The 23,194-nt window shown below is 45.6% G+C and overlaps 1 protein-coding gene across 1 annotated transcript in view; it reads right to left on the bottom strand.

Moving 5' to 3' along the window:
• Nucleotides 1-4,557: 4,557 nt before the first annotated feature.
• DCTN3 (dynactin subunit 3) overlaps nt 4,558-23,194 on the bottom strand; it is a 181,174-nt gene continuing 162,537 nt past the window's right edge. Inside the window, exon 7 of the mRNA XM_069626830.1 lies at nt 4,558-5,143. Coding sequence (XP_069482931.1) covers nt 5,054-5,143 — 90 coding nt within the window. The 3' untranslated portion in view covers nt 4,558-5,053. The remainder of the gene's footprint in view (nt 5,144-23,194) is intronic.

The raw sequence follows: 23,194 nt of genomic DNA, 5'->3' as shown, positions 1-23,194 counted from the left end.
TCTGCTGTGTTTAGCATAACGCTTACCGCATCAGAAGCTCTTACCAGTTCAGCACACTTCTCATCAGGTCCTGGACATCATCTTCAGCGCGCATCTTACCTGAATCCAGCTATACAGTCGCTCACAGCGCAGCTACTTCAACTCTACCTATGCGACGCACATATTACCTGAATCAGCCACACCATCGCACGAAACACAGCTATCTTCATCTCAGCATCTACAGCGCGCATCTTACCTGTCTCTGCAAATCCATCGCCTGCAGCTCGTCTCATCCTCATCTGTCCGAGCACACCTCCGCACGAGTTTTCCTCTCGTCCAGCATCCTCATGGATATGCCATCTATCAGCCGCTGACAGGTTCTCGGATCGTCACTCTCAATCATCCAACGCCAGGCTATCCCTGCAAGAGAAAAGGAACGCACAAGGTTAGAAACTGCATAAACATTGAATGCTTGGCCGCGCAATACCCAAGCCTTGCGTACCACCTTGAAACCCTACTTGCCTTCTAGTGGAGCCGCTCTCAATTCCCCTTCTGGCACTGTGTGGACTTGCTTCCAACACTGCGACGCAGCGTGACCATCTTCACACCCATTGGGAAAAGGAAATACAAGAATTACGGACAAGAATCATTGGGAAAGACATTGCAAAAGCATACAGACAATCATTGTTACAAACACAGCCGGTCTTGGCCATCACGTATACGGACCAGTGAAGCAACTAGCTCCATCTACAGCGCCCCTGCTGAAGAGAAGCAGGACGGAGAGCTCATGGAGTCGAAGAATCCCAGCCTTGACAGTGGTAAAAAGGAACCATCGCCAACAGTCGGCACTAAGGGTTTCCCTGCGTATGCCGACGGAATGGCTGCCGATGGGACGGTTGTCTGTGCCGATGGGACGGCTTTCACCACTAAGCAAGGCTTTGCTGCCAAAGGCATTTTTCGTGTCTCTGTCGGGGCCGAGCCAGAAGGCATTGATGGTATGGCTAGCGTAATGTTGGGAGCACCGAGTGCCACCTTTGCTGCCAAAGCTTTCTGGTTGGTGCGGGGTAGGTGGCGGAAGAACCACACCACCACTAGCTTGATTTTTAAACATTTCAAGCAGTTCAGTCTTGAAACATTCCCACTCTTCCCAAGTGGTCAGCGCAGTCGAGGGCTTACCTCTTTCAGACGATGTGTTGATGGCGGTGACGCTGCTTCTTTCATGGCGAAGACGAGGAAGAATGGCTTTGAGAGTGTGACCGCTTATTAGTTTTTCAGCGAGGCTTATTCGGGGGTGGGCTCTTCCATCTTGGCCTCGGAAGACCGGACGAGTGACCACAGCAGCTATTTAGAGGGCAGTCGGCGCAAAGAGTTTGCAGCTCTCACGCAAAGGGATTTCAACTGCATTTTCATGCACAACGCACAAGACTGTGTCGCAACTCGCACCCAAGACCCAATAACAAATGTCTTGGGGGTCAGTCATCAACATTTTGGATCTTTTGAAGCCTGAATTCCGATTAGTAGACGTCGAGGTTTCAAAGAAAATACACAGTTATTTGTCCAAAACGTTGAGTTAAGACTTGGAAGTCGTGTTCCTGATGCAGCGTGCAACCGCATGGAAAAAAGGAACTGAAGCATGGGATGTAGTTATGTTATGTTACTTTGCATTTATATAGCGCCTTGTGTACCATTGGTATGGTCTCAAGGCGCTGGTAGGTTGAACGCCCTCGGGAACTGAAGTTCAGGTCAGTAGAGAGAATAGAGTCAAAAGGTGCGTGTGAGCACCGGATGTGTGTGCAGCTGGTGTGGCATTCGTGTGACAGCTGTTTCTTAGCGGTAGGTCTGGAGGTTGAGGGATTAGGAGTATGTGTTCATTCTGGCAGGTTATTATCCAGACCGATTTTGGCTGCGTTAGGCCTGAGGAGAAACGCCTAGGCTGGAGGGTGTGTAACCAGCAGTGTTTAGTTAGAGTGATGGGGAGTATGTGGCAAATGATGGTATGAGAACAGCTATACCGAATGGTGTCATAATATCGCTGTGTTCTATTTGAGTGGTGATGTAAAGAAGAGAGTAAGCGTGGAGATGAGAATATGGTGGATTATTTAGGTGCTTGAGGTCAAGCCTACTCCAACAGTTCTGTGTATTCCGTCTGTTCCAAGTAATCAGTGTTCCACGTATTCCGACAGTTTCAGGCACTCCAAACCGTTACTTTCAATGCTCTTTTAAACGTTCTATGCTCTCCAAACCATTGCGTGTAGGTCACGCCATTCTATGCGCTCCAATCCGTTCCATGCGCTCCAATCCATTCCATGCATTCCAGTCCGTTCCATGCAACCCGGCCCAAGTACTTCAACCGTTTAATGTACTCCAACCAATTTATGCACTGCACCTTCATTCGTTCTAGCCAAGTTATCCTTTCTTCATGCATCATCCATCCACATACGTCTTCACATGTTCATTTACTTAGCTGGTTGCACCCACTTCACTGGTTCTGAACACATCACCCGTTCATCTGCCTATTTGATCCATTTGACCTGTTCCACCCAATTCACCCATTCTACATCAGTTCGCCCGTTGTATCCACACACATCACCCGTTCCGTCCACATGCCTCACCCTTTCCGTCCACATGCCTCACCCTTTCCGTCCACATGCCCCACCCTTTCCGTCCACATGCCCCACCCTTTCCGTCCACATGTTCCACCCTGTTCATCCGTTCCACCCTGTTCATCCGTTCCACCCTGTTCATCCGTTCCACCCTGTTCATCCGACCTGGTGACCAGTGACCTGGTATTTTATACGATGCCTGACGTCACATCCGGAGCCGACGATCAAGTACCAAGCAAGCCGGCCTAGACGAAGACCACTACGCCGCCCGGCAAAACGTTGCTGAACGGCAGAGCTGAATGAGGATATTCATCAGATGAGGAATCTGTGGGAGAAAAGCAATCCATTGAAAGGCAAATTTATGTAAGCAACAAGTGCGTGAACAGCCAGCCCTCAATGGGATTGTTGGACTTCTAGTCCTCAGTACATTGATGCTGTGCCTTTATCAGGAAAATATTGGTGTTTAGTATGTGAAGTGAAAAAGAGTTTTGATGAACAGTGATAATCATCCTGGGCCATAGGAACAAAGGGTAATGTGATGGCAACATAAGGATCAGCTTAAAGATCTAAAACACAATTTGTGTTTGTTGTTAGCCTGCAACAAGCTCTCCATATATTTCATAATAGCCTTTGAGTTCCATATTATAGCAATACATGATGTTTCGGAGAATGGTCTCATTCACTGAATTCTGTAGCAATTGCTTGCCAGTCTAGGATTTCAGATCAAACAAGTTTTCTTTGGAGACTTTGAACATCAGAATTTGCTTTCCTTATCTTAGAATGTCGGTGGTTGTCTTTTGTGTGTGACAAAGTACATTTTTTAAAATTATTACCGATTCTTCTGAATCATAATTAGGTAGGTCTATTCAAATTGGAGACTTCACTCATGTAATCGTAGACCTTTCTTGGCCGAGACGTTATACAAGAACTAGATGGTTAAATACTTTACAATAATAGCACCCATCAGTGCAGTACTACTGGCATGTAAACAATTGGAGGAACAGATTAAGTCTACATTAAGCCCAAGACCCAGGCAATGTGGCTTAATTAAGGGTTTGCGGCGGAGTGTGGGGTGTTATTTATATGAGGCATACCTTAAATGCTACATCTAGGGACTTGTGTGAAGAAAAGACCACATCTGTCAAGAAACTAAAAGAAAAACTAAAATGGATTTGTCTATGTCGACGAGAGAGTACCTGCTACGGAAAATACAAGAGCCTGAATGCATGGCTTGATTGTCTGAATATACCCATCCACAAAGCCTTCTAGGGTCGTGAGCAGATGGCCAACCTACTCTACTTTGTTTTGGGTTGGGGAAGAGTAGGGATTAGACAAGTGTGGGCTACAGTTAGCTGCAACAAGCCATCCTTACATTAACAGAAGTTAGATGAAGCGATAAAAGATATAGTGGGCATTGCATATTGCTAGGCAACAGAGATCCAAAAATAAAAGCCATAGCTCATCAAGAAAGTTTGACAAAAATAAATGGTCTCAGTTATGCCCAAGAATGACCAGGATTAAATCAATGAAATTGTGACTTACAAAACTGTTTTCCAGTTATAAAAGGACAAGTACAGCTTCTCCTCGTCGAGTGTAAAATTTGGAACAAAGGGTTTTAGTTTGTATAAAGGGCGGATGTATTCTTTTTTTTTAATCACCTGGCTTACTTTGGTGTCGATCCTCACTCATCACATTCCTTTGTCACAATGTTGGAAACGGATTGCTATCCACTGGTGTCTAGCACAATCGGTAGTAGAAGGAATTCAGAGAGAACACATAGTATTCATGAGATAGCACCAATGAAAGCCTAAAAACAGCGTTATATTTAATGGTCTTTCTTGAAGGTTTTGCAAAAACGTGATGGATCAAGTTACTTAGAACATGTTCACAAAAGTATTGAGACCAAACAGAAATTTTCTTCACAGTTATGTTTCTGGTATTAGTTATTTGAAAATAAAATACATTTTCAATGTAGTATATTTAAATATTTTAATTATGATACATATTCCATTAGAAGCATTTCTTCAGGGCATGTTGGTTAACACGAAAATGATGTACAACTTCCTTAACAAATAAATATAAAAACAAACATTTGAATTCAATAGAACATTTAAACGAAAATGAAGTTGCATGCCCAATGCCAGGTTGGGGCACAAGGCTAAATATTTGGCCGAATTGTGTGCATTGGTAAACCTAAAGCAGCTTGCGGCAGAATCCACAATCAAACGTTGTCTCTCGATGAGCAGAGGAGAATTGAGGAAGCACGTCTGTATATGGACGAAGATACATGAGCTCAAAGTATGCATGTTCAAATCCAATCTCAGCAATCCTCAAGTACAGAACCTTTCTACGTGCCATATGCTGATGGCTGTAAGGATGGCTGTAAATTAAGATGAATGTTATAGTTACTATTTGCATATGACATTTTCGCCTATTTTCCAAATTTAGGCGGATCTACTTAGAAGTGGCAGTCAGTCTAGAGTTTGCTTCACTTGCTGTGCCGCCTCCATCTGCGTTAGCATCTCATCCCATTGAACAAACTGTTTGGAGAGGAGTAAAGTCTGTAGGGATAGTTAAGGAAACGCTGCTAGTTTTTCTATTAAATGTTTAGGAATGCTCAATTTTGAAATTGCACATTGGCTTAACATTCTACCAGCAAAATATTACATTTTATTGTTACTTACTCAAATAATTAAACATGGCACCTTCCCTTTCTATTGGTTGTAGAAACTGCATAATAGCAAACATTCACGTTTGTGGTTTATAAGTTGACATTAGTCACCATCTTTAACAATAGAGAAACGAGCACTGCTGCTTTGGAAGGGGAGGCGGGGGGATTTGACAACTATGACAAAAGCAATTCAACTGTTTCCATAGCATGTGACCCCCAATGGTTTTCCAGACTTGTATGTTTCGAAGAGATCCCTTTCTGAATCTCAGGTACTTGTTTGTGCTACTCCACATCCACAGGGTCCAATTAGCTACTGGTCAAATCTGAAGCAACTCCTACAGTCCAATTCCAAACCAAAGATGAACAAAATACAAAACATTATCTTCATGGGGATTCAGGTACTCTTATAGCCGTGGCTCGTCCATATGCACAACGATGGAGGAAGGCTTGCTCCTGAAGAAGGCTGGGCTGGAAAACTGCTTTACACATGATGCACTAAAGGAGCATAAGAACTTTGAATAAGGAATCCCGGTACATGAAGCCTCTTATGTACCCTGGTATCCATCCTACACTTACTAAACGTGGCCCACGTCTCAACTGCCAGTTTTTATGGCAAGCATGAAAAAAAGCAGTGGCATATAGTCGAGAGATGGCTGGGCAAGAGCTGTAAAGGACGGAGAACCATTGTTAAGAGTACCTGAATCCCCTTGAAGGTATTTGTTATATTCATCTTACGCTCATTAGGCTCCCCTTCTTTCACAACTTGGAAACAAATTATACAGCTAAACAATATCTGAAGGAGACGGCATGTGTCAGGTTTTCAGGGTAAGAGAGCATTCAAAACTCAGTTGGTGAAAGAAGAATCCTGCCAGGAAGAACCATTCAGAGAATATCGCTAGCAACACACCTGGGATGTAGTTCAAGTGGCTGCCGACACATTTCAGGGACCGGCACATGCTTAAGGAAAACTCTGATGCAGTCTTAGATCTGGTAGAATGTGCATGGAATCTCTCTGGAACAGGAAGACAAATTAGGGTGTATGCTTTAGCAATGCATGACAGTCCATCTGGCAATGCTGCCCTTTTCTACCTTGAGTCCAGGTGAAACCCCACCGGAGACTTAAACAATAATCTAATTTTCTCCAAGTAGTACTTCAAAGATTTGGCTACATCCACATTGTGGAAAGCTTTCTCAGCAGGAAAACCTTGAGGTAGAGACTAAAAGACAGCTAAATAAGTCTCCTCATCGAAATGAAAATCAGACATAACTTTAAAGAATAAGGATGTACTATTCTCAGAGCCAGTTTGAAATACAAGACTCAGGAGGGCTCCTTACAGGACAAGGCCTACTCCTGGCAGAGGTGAACACAACTCGGAAGGCAGTCAGGAGACTAGGGATGTCATATGGTTAAAAGCTTTTCCTCATGAAGGACCTCAATACCAAATTCAAGTGCCACTTTCCCCCCCGTTTAAGTACACTGCAAAAGCGGAAAGTTAATACTATAGTCACTTTTGAATATGGTACTGGTCAAATGTGACACGCAAGACAGGACATGGTATATGGAGGCCTTCAGGGAGTTCATATGATATGCAACTTACATTTTGCTGTCTTACAATCAGACCGGCCAGACTCCCTGCTGTTATGCTGGCACACACAAAAGATAAGGACTCTAGTGTCAGGCAGACACACACCCAGCCCAACTGAATTTGTTCACAGTCTTTGTGAGCCAGAGTCAAAGCTCACATAGGAAAACAACATCAAAAAATGCCCCTTCCTAAAGTGAAATACAAAATAGAAGGACCAGAAAAAAACAGCCAGGTCACAGGGCTTTAAAAAAACCACTGGGTTTACATTTTGCACCTTTTCGGAAAGAAGAACAAGTTACTTACCCCTGATAACGTTCTTTCAACTGGATCAAAGAAGCCTTTGCTTCTATCCTCCTCCTCATTAGGATGCGGAGGAGGATAGAAGGCAGGCAGCCCAATTTTCTGACTCAAATTAAAGTCCAAAACTACCTTAGGCAGAAAGGAGGGTCTTACTTTCAAGACAACCCTATCCTTGTGGGATACAGTAAAGAGTGGTTTTCAGGAAAGTGCCTGCAACTTTCTCACTCTGCGCACAGATGTATGCGCAACCAACATAATGGTTTTAAAGGTCAACAACTTCAATGCACATGAGTGCAATGGCTCAAATGGAGCACCCATCAGAAACTTTAAGAACACATTAAGGTCCCACATCGGAACCTGAAATGGCGAAGGCAGGAACACATTTGTGAGCCCCTTTAGAAATTGAGTAACCAAGTGATCTTAAAATAGCAATCCTCGGTTGATCGCTTAAAGATAGAAAGCGCAGCTAGGTAAACTTTAATGGTCCCCACCTGAAGCCACTTGTGGGCTAAAGAAAGCAAAAATGGTAGAACATCCGGAGTCGAACACTGAAAAAAGATCAACATTCTTTTCTTTGCACCTGTCGCAAACATTCTAACGGTACAGAGACTTTGTTGCGGGCCTCCTGGCCAAAAGCAACACCTCCATTACATCATCTGGGAGGTCCCAATCCTTGTAGCTCAACCTTTCAGAAACCAAGTGTGAAGATTGAGAGTCTTGACCTCTGGAAGGAGAACCCGGCTTTCCTCTTGCGAGAGAAAATCCTCTCTTTGGGGAAGACGAATCCAAGGACAGATAGACATGTCCAGAAGGTATGGGTACCACGATCTCCTGGCCCAATCTGGAGCAACTAGGATCAAGCGGGACCCGAACCGTCCTAACCTCCTGAGAACTTGAGGAATGACGGGGAATGGAGGGAGTGCGTACAGTAGCAGGAATTACCAATCCACCACGAACGCGTCTCCCTGAGGCTCCTCGGAGGAAATTCCCTTGAGCAATACTGCTCGCACTGCCAGTTGGCATCGGTCGCAAACAGATCCACTTGCGGGGTTCTCCAAAGGGCGAAGACGTCTTGAAGGACTTCGTGGGAGACTGCGCTCAGTCTGCTCAGAGCGTTCGCCACTGTGTTCTCCTCTCCAGCCAGATTAACGGCCGCTAGGGAGATTCCTTCTTGAATTGCCCAGAACCAGAGCTGCATCGCCTCTCTGTACAGTGGTAGTGACCCTACACCCCCTCTCTTGAGGTAATGCATGGCCACCGTGTTGTCTGTCATTATCAGGACATTCTTCCCCCGTACAGACAGCAGGAAAGCCTTCAGGGCTAGCCCGATTGCTCTCAGCTCCAAAAGATTGATGTGAAGCCTGGACTCTGAAGACCAACGATCGCGGATTGTCAGTTTGTTGGCGTGAGCTCCCCACACTGTGATGGAAGCATCCGTCACAACAGTTACCTCCGGCCATGGATACCAAAAAGGTTCTCCCTTCATGAGGTTGTCCTCGCAGGCCCACCACAGAAGATCCTTTGAGACCTTGACCGGAAACTGAAGGTGATCCGACATTTTACCTGAGAATTGGGACCATGGAGTCCTGAGCACCAGTTACAGAACCTCATTCTCAGACAGCCTCTGGCAACAGAAAAATGCAGGATGCCATGAGGCCAAGCAACCTCAAGAATTCGAAGGCCAGAAGACTGGGCAGTCTGAAACTTGGCTACCATCTGGAGAATGTTCTGAGCCCTCACCTTGTGTGGCAAGCACTTCCCCAAAGACATGTCTAAGACAGCCCTGATGTACTGGAGCTGTTGGGAAGGTGTCATATGAGACTTCCTGAAATTGAGGGAGAAGCCCAGTCTGTGAAGGGAGTGACAGGTAAAGTTGAGATGATCCAAGGCTTGTTTGGGAGAACGTGCCCTGATCAGCCCATCGTCCAGGTAGGGGTAGACGTGAATCCCACCCTCTCCCGAGATGTGCTGCCACTACCATCATCAGCTTGGTGAATACCCTCAGGGCGGAGGCCAACCCGAATAGCAGGATTCGAAACTGAAAGTGTGAGCCGCCAATGGCGAACCTCAGGTATTTCCTGTGCCTGTGATGGATCGGCACATGAAAATAAGCATCCTGAAGGTCCAATGACACCAACCAATCCTGAAGTTGGAGGGCCTGAAGGATCTGAAAAAGAGTGACCATCTTGAATTTGTCCTTCATGAGGAACTTGTCCAAGTATCTCAAGTCCAAGATGGGTCTCAGTCCGCCGTCCTCCTTGGGAATAAAAAAAATAAAGGGAGTACCAACCCTTGTTCCTCTACTCTACAAGCACTGGTTCTATAGCGCCTTTCTCTAGCAGGTTTAATATTTCCTGCACAAGGAGCGGATCCGGAACCCTCAAAGAGTGTACTCCCGGTGGATTGTCACAAGGCTTCTGTAGAAAAGGAAGGCAGTACCCATGGTCTATTGTGTCCAGAGCCCAAGCATCCGAAGTAATGGCTCGCCATTCTTCCAGATGCTGAGACACCGGTGAGCCGTGACTGAAGGACTCCGAGCAGTTTTGAAGCAGCGGTATCATATTCTGATGGCAAAGAGGCTGCTGCTTGAGCAGCTTTGGCACCTCTACCTCGTCCACCACGAGGAAACTTGCGTTGGTTTCTTTGACTGGCCCTTCCTCTCGTCTTTCCAAATGAGTAATGAAAAGGAGCTACCCCTCCATTGCTGTCCACTAGCACGAAAAGGCTGAGGCAGTTGAAAAGCTGCGCCCAAAGACTTGGCGAATAGAGGTCTGCAGCTTCTCAAGGCTCTCGTCAGCCTTGCTGCCAAAAAGGTGAGACCCGTAAAATGGCATTTTGAGAAGTCGAGCCTGCACATCCGGAGCGAAACCAGACTCCCGCAACCACGCAAATCTACATAGAACGTTGCTCGTAGCCATGGACCTGCTGACACTGTCTGCAACATCCAACCCAGACTGAAGGGATTCACACATGGCTGCCTTGCCATCATTAACAGCGAGGAATCCCTCCCTTTCTTCCCCTTCGGGAATATGGTCAGCCGCCATCGATATGCAACCCCGCAGTTTGTGCGAAAATCTTGCCGAGGCACAAGAGGAGATGGCCGCCTTCAACGCCATACTCAATGCTGAAAATACGTTGCGCGCCCATCCATCCACACGCTTATCGTCCCTATCCAAGGGGATGGTAGTGTACGCAGCCTGTTTCAAGGTAGCCGTGGCTGCCTGAACCACCAGACTGTCGGGAGTGGGTTGAGATGACAGATAGCCGGGGCCACTACTGGATGGGCAGTATTTACTCGTCAGAGACTTGTTCACCACCGGATTAGTCTCTGGGGTTTTCCAATTTTTAGCCACCCTGTTCAGCAGAGCCACATGAAATAGCAATATGGGATCTGTAGGAGGACTCTGATCCAAAATGTCCTTAAGATCATCCTGATCAACGTAAGGCATCGGCAAGAGGAGTCAGCATGCTCACCCGGGTGAGGTCTACCAAACTCCAGCTCGGGAGAAGTGTCAATACCACTGGCATCGTGCAAGGAATCACAAAGATCCTGCAGCCTACTCTCCTCCAAGATGAGGCACTGTGGTGCATTAGGAGTCCCAAACTGGAGCCCATAAGGAGCTTCACCCTCAGACTGTTCCTCCGCCTCAAAGATGGAGGTGAGGGACTTAAAAGAAATCTTTGTTAGGTAGAGGAGTAAACCTTCTCACAGGCAACTCAGCCAGAGGCTTCAATGTCGCTGACTTGGCTTTATAAACTGGGCAGAGGGCCTAAAACCCCTCCCTCACATCCTGTCCCCCCCCAGACTTTTAGGCACCTAAGGAGGGCTTCTGTGCAGAAGCCCGCCAAAGGACGGCGAACAAAGGATGCAAACCTGGTTTGGCGTGCAGAGTAAAACATGAGAAAGACCTTTACAAAAAGAAATGGCGAATAAACCCAGCCGGAACCAAATAAAAGTAAATGGGGTCCAGCGGATTTAAGTTCGAGGCTATCAAGATAGCCTAAAACAGTACCAAGGCTATTTACATAGACCGCGGTAGGAAAAATATGGTAGATGCCACTGCCACCAGCAAAGTCTTAAAGAAAGGGGAACGAAATAAGGTTCCATGAGAGACAGACAAAAAGGATAACTATTAACCCTTTCCAGTGCTCTATGTAAGATGGACTGTACTGGGTCTGTGAATTTAAAAAGACTAATAAAGTCAATGGCAACTTTACATGTTCTGGGAGACAGTAGTCAGTCCCAGAATATGGAGCTTAGAGTGGGAAGTCTGAAAAAGACAACCCTGTGTCACTGCACTAAAGGTGCTGTTTGACACACAGTAAAAAGATGATGCCTATGGAGTAGGTGAGGCTCCGCAGTCTATGAACACAAAAGTAAAACACACAGAAAAACACATGCAAGAGTGGGAAAGAAAGGCTAACTCTTACCAGATGAAAAAAATAAATCCTAGAAATCCAGCAAAGCTGCTGAGGGACTCAGTAGGTAAGGGAAATTAGCCCTTCTGGAGAATTTTCCCTAACACACAATATGATATGATAAATGATAGCATTTATGACGCGCCTATACACAAGTGTTTCAAGGGCGCTGCGATGAGGCAAGGGAGGGGGAACAAAGGGAAGACAGACAACGATCTTACTAGGCCAGGTGAAATTGAGATTGTGCAAATGCAGGGGACAGGGGAGGGGGCAGTGCAGTACATGGGATCAAACAATAAAAGAAGTACGGCCAGCTTGTGGCAAGTTGAAGGGTAAGTGCAGACAGCAGGTGTCCAAAGTGCAGGTAGGGGGACTGTAGGGTTACATATACAGACCCAAGTGCAAGGGTTGCTAGGGGAGGGAGGGGGGAGGGCAAAGTGCAGGTGTGCAACTGGCAGGGAAGGGACCTGGGGCCGAGATCAGAGGGTAGCCAGGTGACCAGTGCAGTTTCAGTTTCAGCCAGGAATTCAGCAGGGGAGAGGAAGAGGGAAGGCAGAAGCAAAGAGGAAAGTCTTGAGGTGCTTCCGGAACCGGAGTTGGTTCTCCTCAAGTTTCAGAGAGGCAGGGAGGCTGTTCCAGAGGGAGGCACCAGCTTTTGTTTGTTTGGTTTATTTGTAGAGCGCTCCGGACCCGTGGGTAGAAGGGCGCTTAGGGCACGGTTACAGGCAAAAGATATGCATTTACATTTACAAGTACATAAATTTACAAAAAAATGTACATTCGGGATGATGGTGGATGCCACTCTTTGTTCAGTAACCAGCCAATAACAAGTTTCCTAAAGATCGGGAAGGACTCAGTGGTTGTAATTTTGAGTGGTATGGTGTTCCAGAGTTGGGAGGCTAGTACAGTGAAACTCACACCTCCTGCTCTTTTTAAGGCACATCTGGGCACTAGCAGGCATAAGGAGTTGGATGATCTAGTGGTTCTGGATGTGGATTTTAGAGTGAATTTGTTGGAGAGGCACGGTGGGGCTAGGTTGTTTAAGGCCTTGTAGGTGAGGCAGATAGTTTTGAGGTCAATTTTTTGCTGTATGGAGAGCCATTTGCACGCTTTTCTGGTTGTGGAAATGTGCTCGCGCCTTGGGATGTTGCTGCGCGTAGAGCATTGTTCTGGAGAACCTGGAGTTTGTTAGTTACAGATTGGTTGGCTCCTAGGTACAGGCTGTTGCAATAGTCTAGTTTGGATTGAAGGAGTGCTCTGGCCAGAGTGAGGCAGCTGTCGGGGGATAGGAAGGGTCTGCTAACCCCGATTAGCTTACCCGTATAGGCAGTGGCCGAGGCGTTTCAGTTGATTTGTTTGGCGAGGTTGGTGTTGGCATCAAGGTGGAAACCTAAGGTTTTCAGACTTTTAGCGATAGGGATGGTGTTACAGTCTATGATGATCTTGTAGCTGGAACTGAGTTTAGACAGGTTGTTAGGAGAGCCGACCAGCAGAAGCTCCGTATTCTCATCATTCAGGCAGAGGCCGTGGGTGGCCATACATGCCTGAATGATGGAGAAGATTTCGTGGATCCGGGTGACGTCCGCATTGTAGTTGCCTGAGATGGTGAGGAGAATCTGGGTGTCATCTGCATAGTTGGTGTAGGTGACACCCAGACGATCCAATTTGTCAAATAGGGGCTTCGTAAATATATTATACAAGGTGGGGGAGACACAGGAGCCTTGTGGGACTCCGCAGGTGATGGGGATAGGGTCAGCAGCAGCTGTTGTGGAGAAGACCCGCATGGTTCTATTTGCCAAGAAGGATTGTACCCATGCGGAGGCAGAGGCGGAGAAGTGGGCTGCGATGGAGAGGTGGTTGCATAAGATTTCGTGGTCGACTAAATCTAAGGCCGCTGAGAGGTCTAAGAGAAGTAGGATGGCTACATTTCCTTGGTCTTTGATTTCGTCAATCTGGCTTTTGAGGTCAACCAGAGCAGTTTCAGTTCTGTGTTGAGGTCTGAAGCCAGATTGGCGAATACCTAGCAGTTGGTTAGATTCCAGGTACTCCTGAATCTGGATGTAGGCGACTCTGTCCAAGATTTTTAACAGAAAAGGGACAGTAGTAATGGGTCTATAATCCGTTGGTATGGCTGGGTCCAGGGATTGTTTTTTTAGGAGAGGGAGCACCCAGGATTGTTTTAGGTTGTTGGGGACAGAATTGTTGGCAAATGAGAGGTTAATTAACTTAGTGATAAAGGGGGAGAGGTCTCTGGCAGCGTCTTTTATTATTTGGGCAGGGCAGCTGTCGCCTTTGCAATTAGAGGGTTTTAGGGAAGTGATGATCTTTTGGACTTCTCGGATGGTCACTTTCTTAAAGGTGAAGCCTATATTGGCTTTGTTGGGTGTTGGTGGGCTTAAGCTAGGGTTGGCGGTTTTGTTGCTGTGGAGTTGTTGACGTTTGTTCTCGATTTTGGTCTGGAGTCATGTGCTTTTATTGTTGAGGGGCTTCTGGATGCTGGTGCACCAGGGTTTATCTTTTGAGCAGTTGTCTGGAGGGGGATTGGGGTTTTCTAGCTCCTTTAGAATTTTAAATAATTCTTTGGTGGAGGAACCTGCCTGGTCAATCCTGGCGTTATAGGCATCTTTTTTGGTGCAAATTATCTCACTTTTGTATAGCGCGGAGATGTTTTTAAGATTGGATTTGTTTTCAGGTGATGGGTTAGTTTTCCATAATAGTTCTAGTTGAAGAAAAAGATGTACCAGCAACTCGTTGCTTGGAGAAGTGACTGACCCTGAGGTAGTTGGAGGCGGAGGAACGACTAGCTTGAGTAGAAAGATATTTCCGAAGAGAGAGTTGGCAGTATTGAGGCCCCAGGCCACCTTGTGGACAATGCAGTGGGTCTTTATCTTAATCCTCGCAGCCACTGAGAGCCAGTGCAGAGATTGCAGTGCCGGAGAGATACGATCCTTGGGCTTGAGGCCAAGGACAAGTCTCGCAGTCCTGTTCTCATTGAGTTGCAGAGGGTGGAGAGTAGAAGCAGGCAGGTTTAGAAAGAGGCTGTTGCAGTAGTCCAGCTTAGAGACCTAATAACCATACTTCTCAGACACAAACACATTCATCACACCATTGCAGGGAGCGTTCAATACACTAATTAACAATACCTGCTCCAGCGTTAGCAACACATCTACAAATGCAAAACCATGAGGGATACCAAACTACAACAACCAAGTGAACTAGGACATTCAAAATGTGTTATAGGCAACCAAAAGCTTAAGAGATACAATACCATTTTACTTCGATCAAATGGTCATTCGATCTTTTATTTTCGACCATTTGACCAGACACCTACTCACACAGCATGGATTCTTTAAACAACTCCTCCAAGTGTTTAATGACCCCAGAAGCAATTTCGAGCCACAAGTAAATAGGAAAGCTCCAAGTTAAGTGTAGGAGTGCTTTTAAACTAGAGACAAAACCCACCAGGCATCCACATAGCTCTCCAATTTCCCATGGCCATGCGTACGGTCATCCAGTCCTGTCTTTGTTTGGAATTCTCTGACTTGTAGTTTTCCTAAATTTCAAATGGGAAAGAATAGCTGCAAATCCCAGAATCCAAAGGGAAAAATAGGACAATGGTCTTCTCAGGCATGGCCATAGGAAACCTGAGCACTCTGCAAACAGTGCTCAGTCAATCGTCTTCTGACACTCAAAATTCTCACTCACTTCAGCATCCAATGCAGACATATAGCACATTACAAGAGGCATCTTATGGGAAATTATTTTCAATTTAGTTGTGGCCAAATGCAAGTAATAACGTTTTCAAGCATACATGCTGTCTAGATTGGCAAAGCCCAGCGCAAGAAGTGTGAAGATGTGATAGTTTTCCAAAGGTTATCTCCAGATTAATCACTCACTTAATAATCAAACAAGAACACCACATTCTCATAAAAAGCACTTCAACCTGCTTGCTAGCGCTTCAAGTACATTTGCATAAAATAGTTGCTAAGTGCCGTAGTCTGACAGTAGGATAAGCATAGTAACACATTCCTATCTAGCCTAGCTAAGTGGATAAGCAATGATTTGCTCAGATATGCCCAGAAGAAGTTATTTACTTACTTTTGGTGTTTTATAACTTGCCAAATGTATACAAGATATTTTAGAAGAAAGTAAGAAAGAATGGGGATGGCGAATAGGGAAGAAGGAGAGAATTAGACGCAGGGGAAGGACACAGCAAGCAGGTTAGAAAGAACACCTAACCCAATGATCAAGGCCTTACAATTATTACATGAGCAGTACACTCCTGTCTTGATAAAGAGAGGCTTTGCAGGCTGCGTGTTCTTGGGCATAGGCTATTTGTCCTCCATCCCCCCCATAAGGCAGCCTCCCACTTTGAGGCTAGGGAGGTGAGCTTGCTCAGCAAGTTCCTCCATAGAGGCCTGGATAAGCGGAACCTCACTGGGATGGTCTCCCCTCTTGGGGACAAGGACTCCCATTCCGGTAAGGAAATCGCTGTCCAGAACAGGTACTCGGCCTACATGGGAATCAGAAAGACTTAACCCTGTTTTGGATTCGCCAAATAGGGACTACTTCATCCTCTGACTTCAGGTAATGCTGAATTGTGCCTGAACAACACACCTCTTGTTTGGGATGACGTACATAAAACCCCAAAGAACCTGGATGACCCGGAGGGGCGGGGTCATGATAAATCGCATAGCCAGCGGTAGCGTGGCAATCGAACGAGTCGCTCGCCGGAGTCGGAGGGCTGGCGTCCGAACCGGCAAAGAGGAAGCAATCTAACAAGAGAAGGAGACAGTAAAGTGGTCAACATGGCTTCAACATTCCCCAGGACCACCATGAAATGAGTACTTTCCAGACATACCCACCAGCTATCTCCTCTCCGGCCATCTTACCTCTTGGTGCTGCGCCTTATAGAATATAGTGGAGCCAAATGACAAATTCAGTCCAATAGTACCCATTGCTCCTCTACATTTTCCTTCTCATGCCTTCCTGTGCATCATATCCATTCCTCACCCTCATCCCAACTATCTACCAGTCTTTACTTCTCCCTACCACTACTGAATGTTCTATCATACTCCTTCCTTTGCCTCTCTGAAAGGCAATCCTTTCAACACCATAAACTATGGCACAAGACCCTATACCAAATTCAAGAGCACAATTACATAGGTGCACCTCTGAAGAATTGTAAAAGTTACGTACCACAGTGACTATTGTACTTCTAGTTCATAGTCTGTGGTATGTTGTATGGTAGAATTGTGTTGTGGAATCTCTAAGGATAACAGTGAGCGTGGTACCCGTGGAGATTCGAGAGAGCATTTGGAGGTTAGAAGGAAGCTGGAAGCATGGTTGACGGATTAGAGAAAATAAAACCTATAACTTACATGACAACAACCAGCGTAATCATTACACGTGCAGGTAGAAATGTAAGATGCAATGAGCAGGAGTTAGCTCCTGGGTATCCGGCATCACCCAGCAGGCAGGAGCTACTGCTACGGAACCAGAAGCCGCCTGTACACAGCACACTGCAAATCTAATGTCTATAGGAAATGAAAATGGTAGATTTTTGCACATTACGTATGTATGATCCATTATGTTTAAACTATTCCCAGTTGTTTATTAACATTCTCAAATGCTCAAAACTAATGTCACATATGTAGGTTTGTAAGGTACCAGTTGGCATGTGGAGTCAAAATGGCTCCTGGTAGCAGTTGGTTTCAAGCCAACTAGGCTATCCTAGGCTAGTCGCATCAGCTAAATAGAGCCCAGCGCAAGCAATTTCGAACCGACAAGTGGGCACCGGTTACAACACTTTCCACCCACTGTTGCTGGATTCGGCAACAAAGAAGAAACAGTCCACATTCAAGTGAAAATCGGCTAACGTGTGGAAGCAACAGCCAAGGGGAAGTCGGTACTACGATGCACTGAACGGAAAGGGGATCAACTCTGTGCACATTTCAGAAGAGCTGCCACTGGGGCAAAACGGTCAGCATGAGACAGAAAGGGTAACTGAGATGAAGTATTAGAGTAAAGCACCTGAGAGGCAAGCCAAGCATGCAACGTCAGAGAAAAGCACCCAGTAGCATGCTGGGTATACTGGTTCAAGCTAGATTTACAAAAAGTTATATGCAAGGTGATTGAGAGTAAAGCACCTTGTACAATACAAGAGAAGCACGTAGGAGTATCGTGGACAAGATTGGTGCTGGCAAACACATAGAAAAGATCTGGTAAGTGGATTAGGTAAAATGAAGATAGAGCAAACTATTGCTTGGCTAAAGAGGAAATGCTAAATATAACTATTCACTGTCCCAGACCTTTCCTCGCGACTCCAAGAGCACCACCCCATTTCATGGACCAAAATGAAAAAATATTGTGTTAACTATGTAGACTGTACGAAATTAAAGAGGAAGACCAGGAGGTCACCAAAAATAGAGGGTTACCTCCCGCAGGAAAAGGTGATGGAAGGAACAATTAAGCTGCGATTAAGCAGTTGAATTTGTATTATTACCCCAAGACTAATCGTTAACAAGTACTATTTTTACTACCGGATGGAGGAACCAGTAGAAGAGTAGGTCAGCGCTTTAAATAAACTTGCGTTATTGTGCAACTTGGCACTGCTACACCAACTTTAATCTAATGTACCCACCCCCCTGTGGAAATGCCTGGTTTCAATGAAGAAATCTCCCAAATCCGGATCAGTTCCCTCAGGCCAAACTGCTCCATGCTCTCAGTGACTTAAATCGCTGGCAAGGCAATAAGGTGGACAAAGATGTTAGAGTTGGAATCCTATCTGAAAAACATGAAATTCCACGTCTGTAATAAGGAACCCACCACAGACAAGAATATATTGGATTGGGTGGCTTTAAGGATACCAACGGTACGCATGGGCCGTACCTCCCCATGAATCTGGTCGGACCACTACGCTATTGATTTCCAAGTCCAATTTCAGGAACCCGTTCCAAAAATCAGTAATTTGTCAAAAAGAATCTCCAGTCGCAACTTTAACCAGCTGACTTGGAAGTGTGCTTGCCGGGCATCATGTCCAGTACCTCCGACACCGATACGGCTGAGAACCTGGTATTCACTTTTAACAGTCAGATTACAGGACTACTAGGTAGAAATGCCCCTTTTAAAACAAAGTCAGTTAGAGAGAATGTAGGCCATCAAAACTGGTTCTCTCCAAAACTCACAAGCTTAAGAAAGACTAAAAGAAAACTAGAAGCAAAAATGGTAGAACGCCCCTCTGAGGCAAACAAAGCGGCTTGGAAAAATCAAAAAAAACTTTTTATAAAAACACTATCACCACCACAAAAAAACTTCTTGACAAGCAAATTAAGGACTCTCTGAACAATGAGGACATTGTTCCAGATTTTAAAATGTATGGAAACGCCCAGCTCTCAATCGCAATTATTTTTACAAATTTAGGTTCTCCGCCATCTCTCTTGCGGATATGGAAAGAACTCTATTCCATGCGGCCAGCATCCTGTCCAGAAAACATTCTTCCTCTGAAACGTATTCTAGACAACAAAAAAGTATTTGCAACGTTCTTGACCGACTGGTCAATGCATCCATTCGAGACAATCACGTGTCCGTGGCCATCAAGTTTGTTTCAGTCAACCCTCGATTAAAAAAACAAGTCTGGACCCAAAGGAGGCTTCCAACCTCCGGCCCATCACTAACTGCAATTTTCTCCAGAAGGTTCTGGACAAAGTGGCCACTTCACAGTCAAATATTCATAGAGTCAAACATGCTTCTCCACAGTAGACAATCAGGTTTCAGACGAGTACATAGTACTGAAACTGCGCTCATTGACTTGCAGACACATGTTAATGATTCTCGAGAAAGAGAAGACAAGCCTCCTGATACTGCTTGATCTGTCAGCGGTGTTCGATCACTTAGACCACAAACACCTGATCAACACCCTGGGAGATCTGGGCAACTGTGGCAAGGACAACTGCTGGGTCAGATCCTTTTTATCCCATCGCAAATCCAGCATACACTGGGGGGATTCCTTGTCACCATCAACTCCCATCAGCTGCGACCCTTTTTAACATAGACATCAGACCTCTTTGTACATTACTAGAGAAATACAGGATTTTCTTTACAAACTAGGGCGGTGACACGCAACTAGTCATCAAGCTTAGTGGATGCTAGGGCTCTGACAAGGCTAACATTTAATATATTTACCACCCGATAGAATCATGGATGACAAACAATTGGCTTTGTCTTAATGGGAACAAAACTGAACTGTTGATCTTTGGGTCCAGCAAAGCGAGATCCAAATTGCACTGGAACTATCTGAGCTTTAAGATTCTGAATAACGAGATCCCTTGACAAGGTAAAAACTCTATTCACCTGGAGCCTTTATTAAGTGCAGAGACTCGGGTTAAACAAAATTGCTAGGACCTACTTCCACCACCTGACGCTCCTATATAACATCCGCCCCCATCTATCATATTTTCTTAGGAACTACAGTTTGCGGCTTTTCTGCAGTCCTTGTTGCGCATTTAATCTGATCACAGCGACGTCTGCGCATGGCGCAAATGGGTCGGTTTTGTACTTATTTAAGGCATCCTCACTTCCTCCCCCTCATTGACAAGCCTTGTTACATTGACCCTTGCTCCTCATGGTCATTTTAAACTTTACGTCATTTTAGCTCGTGAGTATTTTAAAATGGTTGTCATTTTATTAGTGCTTCCGAGTGTCAGTCCTCTTTTTGCCTTTCTGTATCACAACAAAGTGAGAGTTACGTTGATACATGCACTATTTTCTTAGGAACTACAGTTCCTGGCTATTCTGTAGTCCTTGTGGATCTGCGTGATCTGTCCGCGGCTGCATTTCACGCGACGGAAAGGTTTGCATGGGAAATACACAAACACAAAATGTTTGTCCATTTCCCATGCGAACAGGCAGGAGTTTCCCCCGCAACCCCCGCTCTCTATACTGTAGTATAGTGAGTGGGATGTTGCGGGGGGACACACCCGCAGCCCCTGTTTATTTTTATTTTTCCTGTTCTGTTGGGAGAGCTCGAGCACGAGGGGCGTCCCCCGCTCACTGCGGTGAGTGGGGTGTTGCTGGGGACACCCCGAAAACCCTGCAGCTTTTTAAAAATAAAAAATAAGAATTTCATATCGACCCCACCTAAACACATACCACGAAAAGTTTGAACCTTTGGTAGTTAGAACTTTTCGTGGTGTGTGTTCTAGATCTTTTGGTGAGGTCTGTAATTTTTATTTGGACCTTTCATCCTATTCCGTCCTTGTCACGCATTTAATCTGATCACAGGTGCCAACGGCCAGTTTTGTGCCAGTTTGGATCCGGTGCGGGTTCATGCGGCCTCTTTGGACTGCTTCTCCCTACACGCTGCAAGTTCTTTTTGACATTAATTTGGCACAAGCTAGCATGTCTCACTCAGACCTATTTGCTTGCATTCAGAGCAACCGCATAGCTAGACTGGCTGTGGAACTCTGATCATTTATGTATGAGCTCCTCGCCCGTGTCGTCCGGTGTCATACCCACCCCCATATCGATGTCTTTCTTCAATGTCCCCAAATTCAAAAGTTTGGCTTGAATAATGTCACATTGTCATCTGCCATTTCTCCCTTGGGAATATGTCCTATGAATATATTATCAACCGACGTTCCAGATCACATCTCGGCTGCGACTCAATGTTAGTGCTACCTCTAATTTGGTGCATGTTGTTCCCATTGAGACTCCTGCTGTTCCTGTCACTGCGATTCCTGCTTCCTTGCTAAAGTTCTCCCTTCTTGACACGCGCTTGCTTCGAGCGCACGGTATGGGGCGGGGTCGAGGACATCTTGCCCTGATTTTCGGCCCATTACAGAATCCTGGTTAAATGAAGCCATCTCTTCCGATGCCATTCTTGCTATCCCTGGCAAGTCATGTCTTTTCCGGGCAGATCGACAAAACGGACGTGGGGGTGGGGTGGCTTTGTTTCTCAAACAAACACTACTCTGTCATCAGGCTCTTTGTGAGGCCCTGGATGATTGCGAAAGCTTGATTGTGAAACAAAAAATCTGATAAATACCTCCATCCCTATCATTGTCAGCCATCGTCCCCCCAAGATGCTTCCCCTTTTTGAAGAACAGTTCATTGGTATCCTAAATAAAATCACTAGGAGCAATACTCCGGTCTTGGTCTTAGGTGTCTTCAATCATTGGGCCGAGGCTCCTGTTGATACACCTAATGCCTCATTACTGGGTGCACTTGGGGACACTGGCTTTACGCAATGGTCCTCAAGCCCTACACACTTTGCTGGACATACCCTTGACTGGGTCCGCTTCCACCTCCTTACTGTTACAAATCTTACGGTATCTCTCAGTTTTTTGTCTGATCACCATTTGATTTCTTTTCACGTTAATATTCCTGGGCCTCCTGCTCGGCTCAATACTAATCTCAGACTATCTATTCAGTCTAGGAATTAGAAGAACGTCTCGCCAAAAAAATTATCTTCCTTGCTTAGCGTTCATCCGGGCTCATTAGATAACTTTGAGAAGGGGAACAAACTAGCCAGCCATCTCATCGTCTCACTGAAAGGTGCTATTAACACCTTAGCCCCAATTACAACCCGAATGATGAAGAGTGAAACCGTGAACAAAAACTGGTTTAACTACAACATTCTCCATCCCAGACAGGAGAAACTGTCTGCCGTAGGCCGCTGGTGTATTACCCCCCACCACCACCTATCTTGGCTGCTTACAAACTGCTAATTAAGCAATACAAAGTATCCATTGTAGATGCCAAATCTGCTACTTACAATGACAGATCTCCCAAGCCTAATCCAGGTACAAAGAGCTTTTTGCCATCGACTAATTTAAGAGGAAACCTTGTCTAGCTCCTGCTCCTGTTAAACATTACGACTGGTGTCAATCTGTTCACAATGCCATTATTAATAAGGTTACATTACACCAAAACGCCATTCAATTGTCAAGGAGCGCCCTTGACCCCTTTAAAGAGTTGCAAGTAGACTTCGGTGAACTCACTCCCCCTGTCACCTCCGAGTCACCCAGCGTTCCTTTCTCCCCATGCACAGAGACCTACATCTCTCAGATGGTCTCTCATATGAAGCCCACTTCCTGCTGGAGAGATGTTTGTCCATCTAGCCTCTTCATTAGGTGCATTGATGTACTTTGTCCCTGGGTCACTAAATTCATCATCCTCTCTTTCTCAGAAGGCTCTGAGAAAGGAGAATCTTAACCCTTTTGTGACAGATAACTCGCCCTATTGCAAATGTGCCGTTTCTCCTGAAGATCCTGGATAAGGTGGCCTACACACAATTGCAGGGTATTTTGGAGCAAAATAATATCTTGGGGTCCCATCAGTCCGGTTTTAGAGCCCTTCATGGTACAGAGACTGCCTTACTTGACCTCAAGGATAACCGGCTCAACATTATAGACCAAGGCCAACCTGCAATTTTAATGCTTTTGGATCTCCCTTCTGCCTTTGATCTTGTCGATCATGCGATACTGGTGGAACGACTACAACTCCTAGTGGGCTGTTAAAGTTTGGCATCTTCATGGATTACTTCCTTCTTGGGGCCACGATTTGCAGAATTGTTAGCTGGTATGCCCACTCCAAGCCTACTCCCATTACTTGTGGGGTGCTGCAGGGGTCATGCG

Source organism: Ambystoma mexicanum, chromosome 6p (assembly GCF_040938575.1).
Source record: "Ambystoma mexicanum isolate Mex_15411 chromosome 6p, UKY_AmexF1_1, whole genome shotgun sequence".
NCBI classification, from domain to species: domain Eukaryota; kingdom Metazoa; phylum Chordata; class Amphibia; order Caudata; family Ambystomatidae; genus Ambystoma; species Ambystoma mexicanum.
This window is presented reverse-complemented; position numbering and strand designations above follow the sequence as displayed.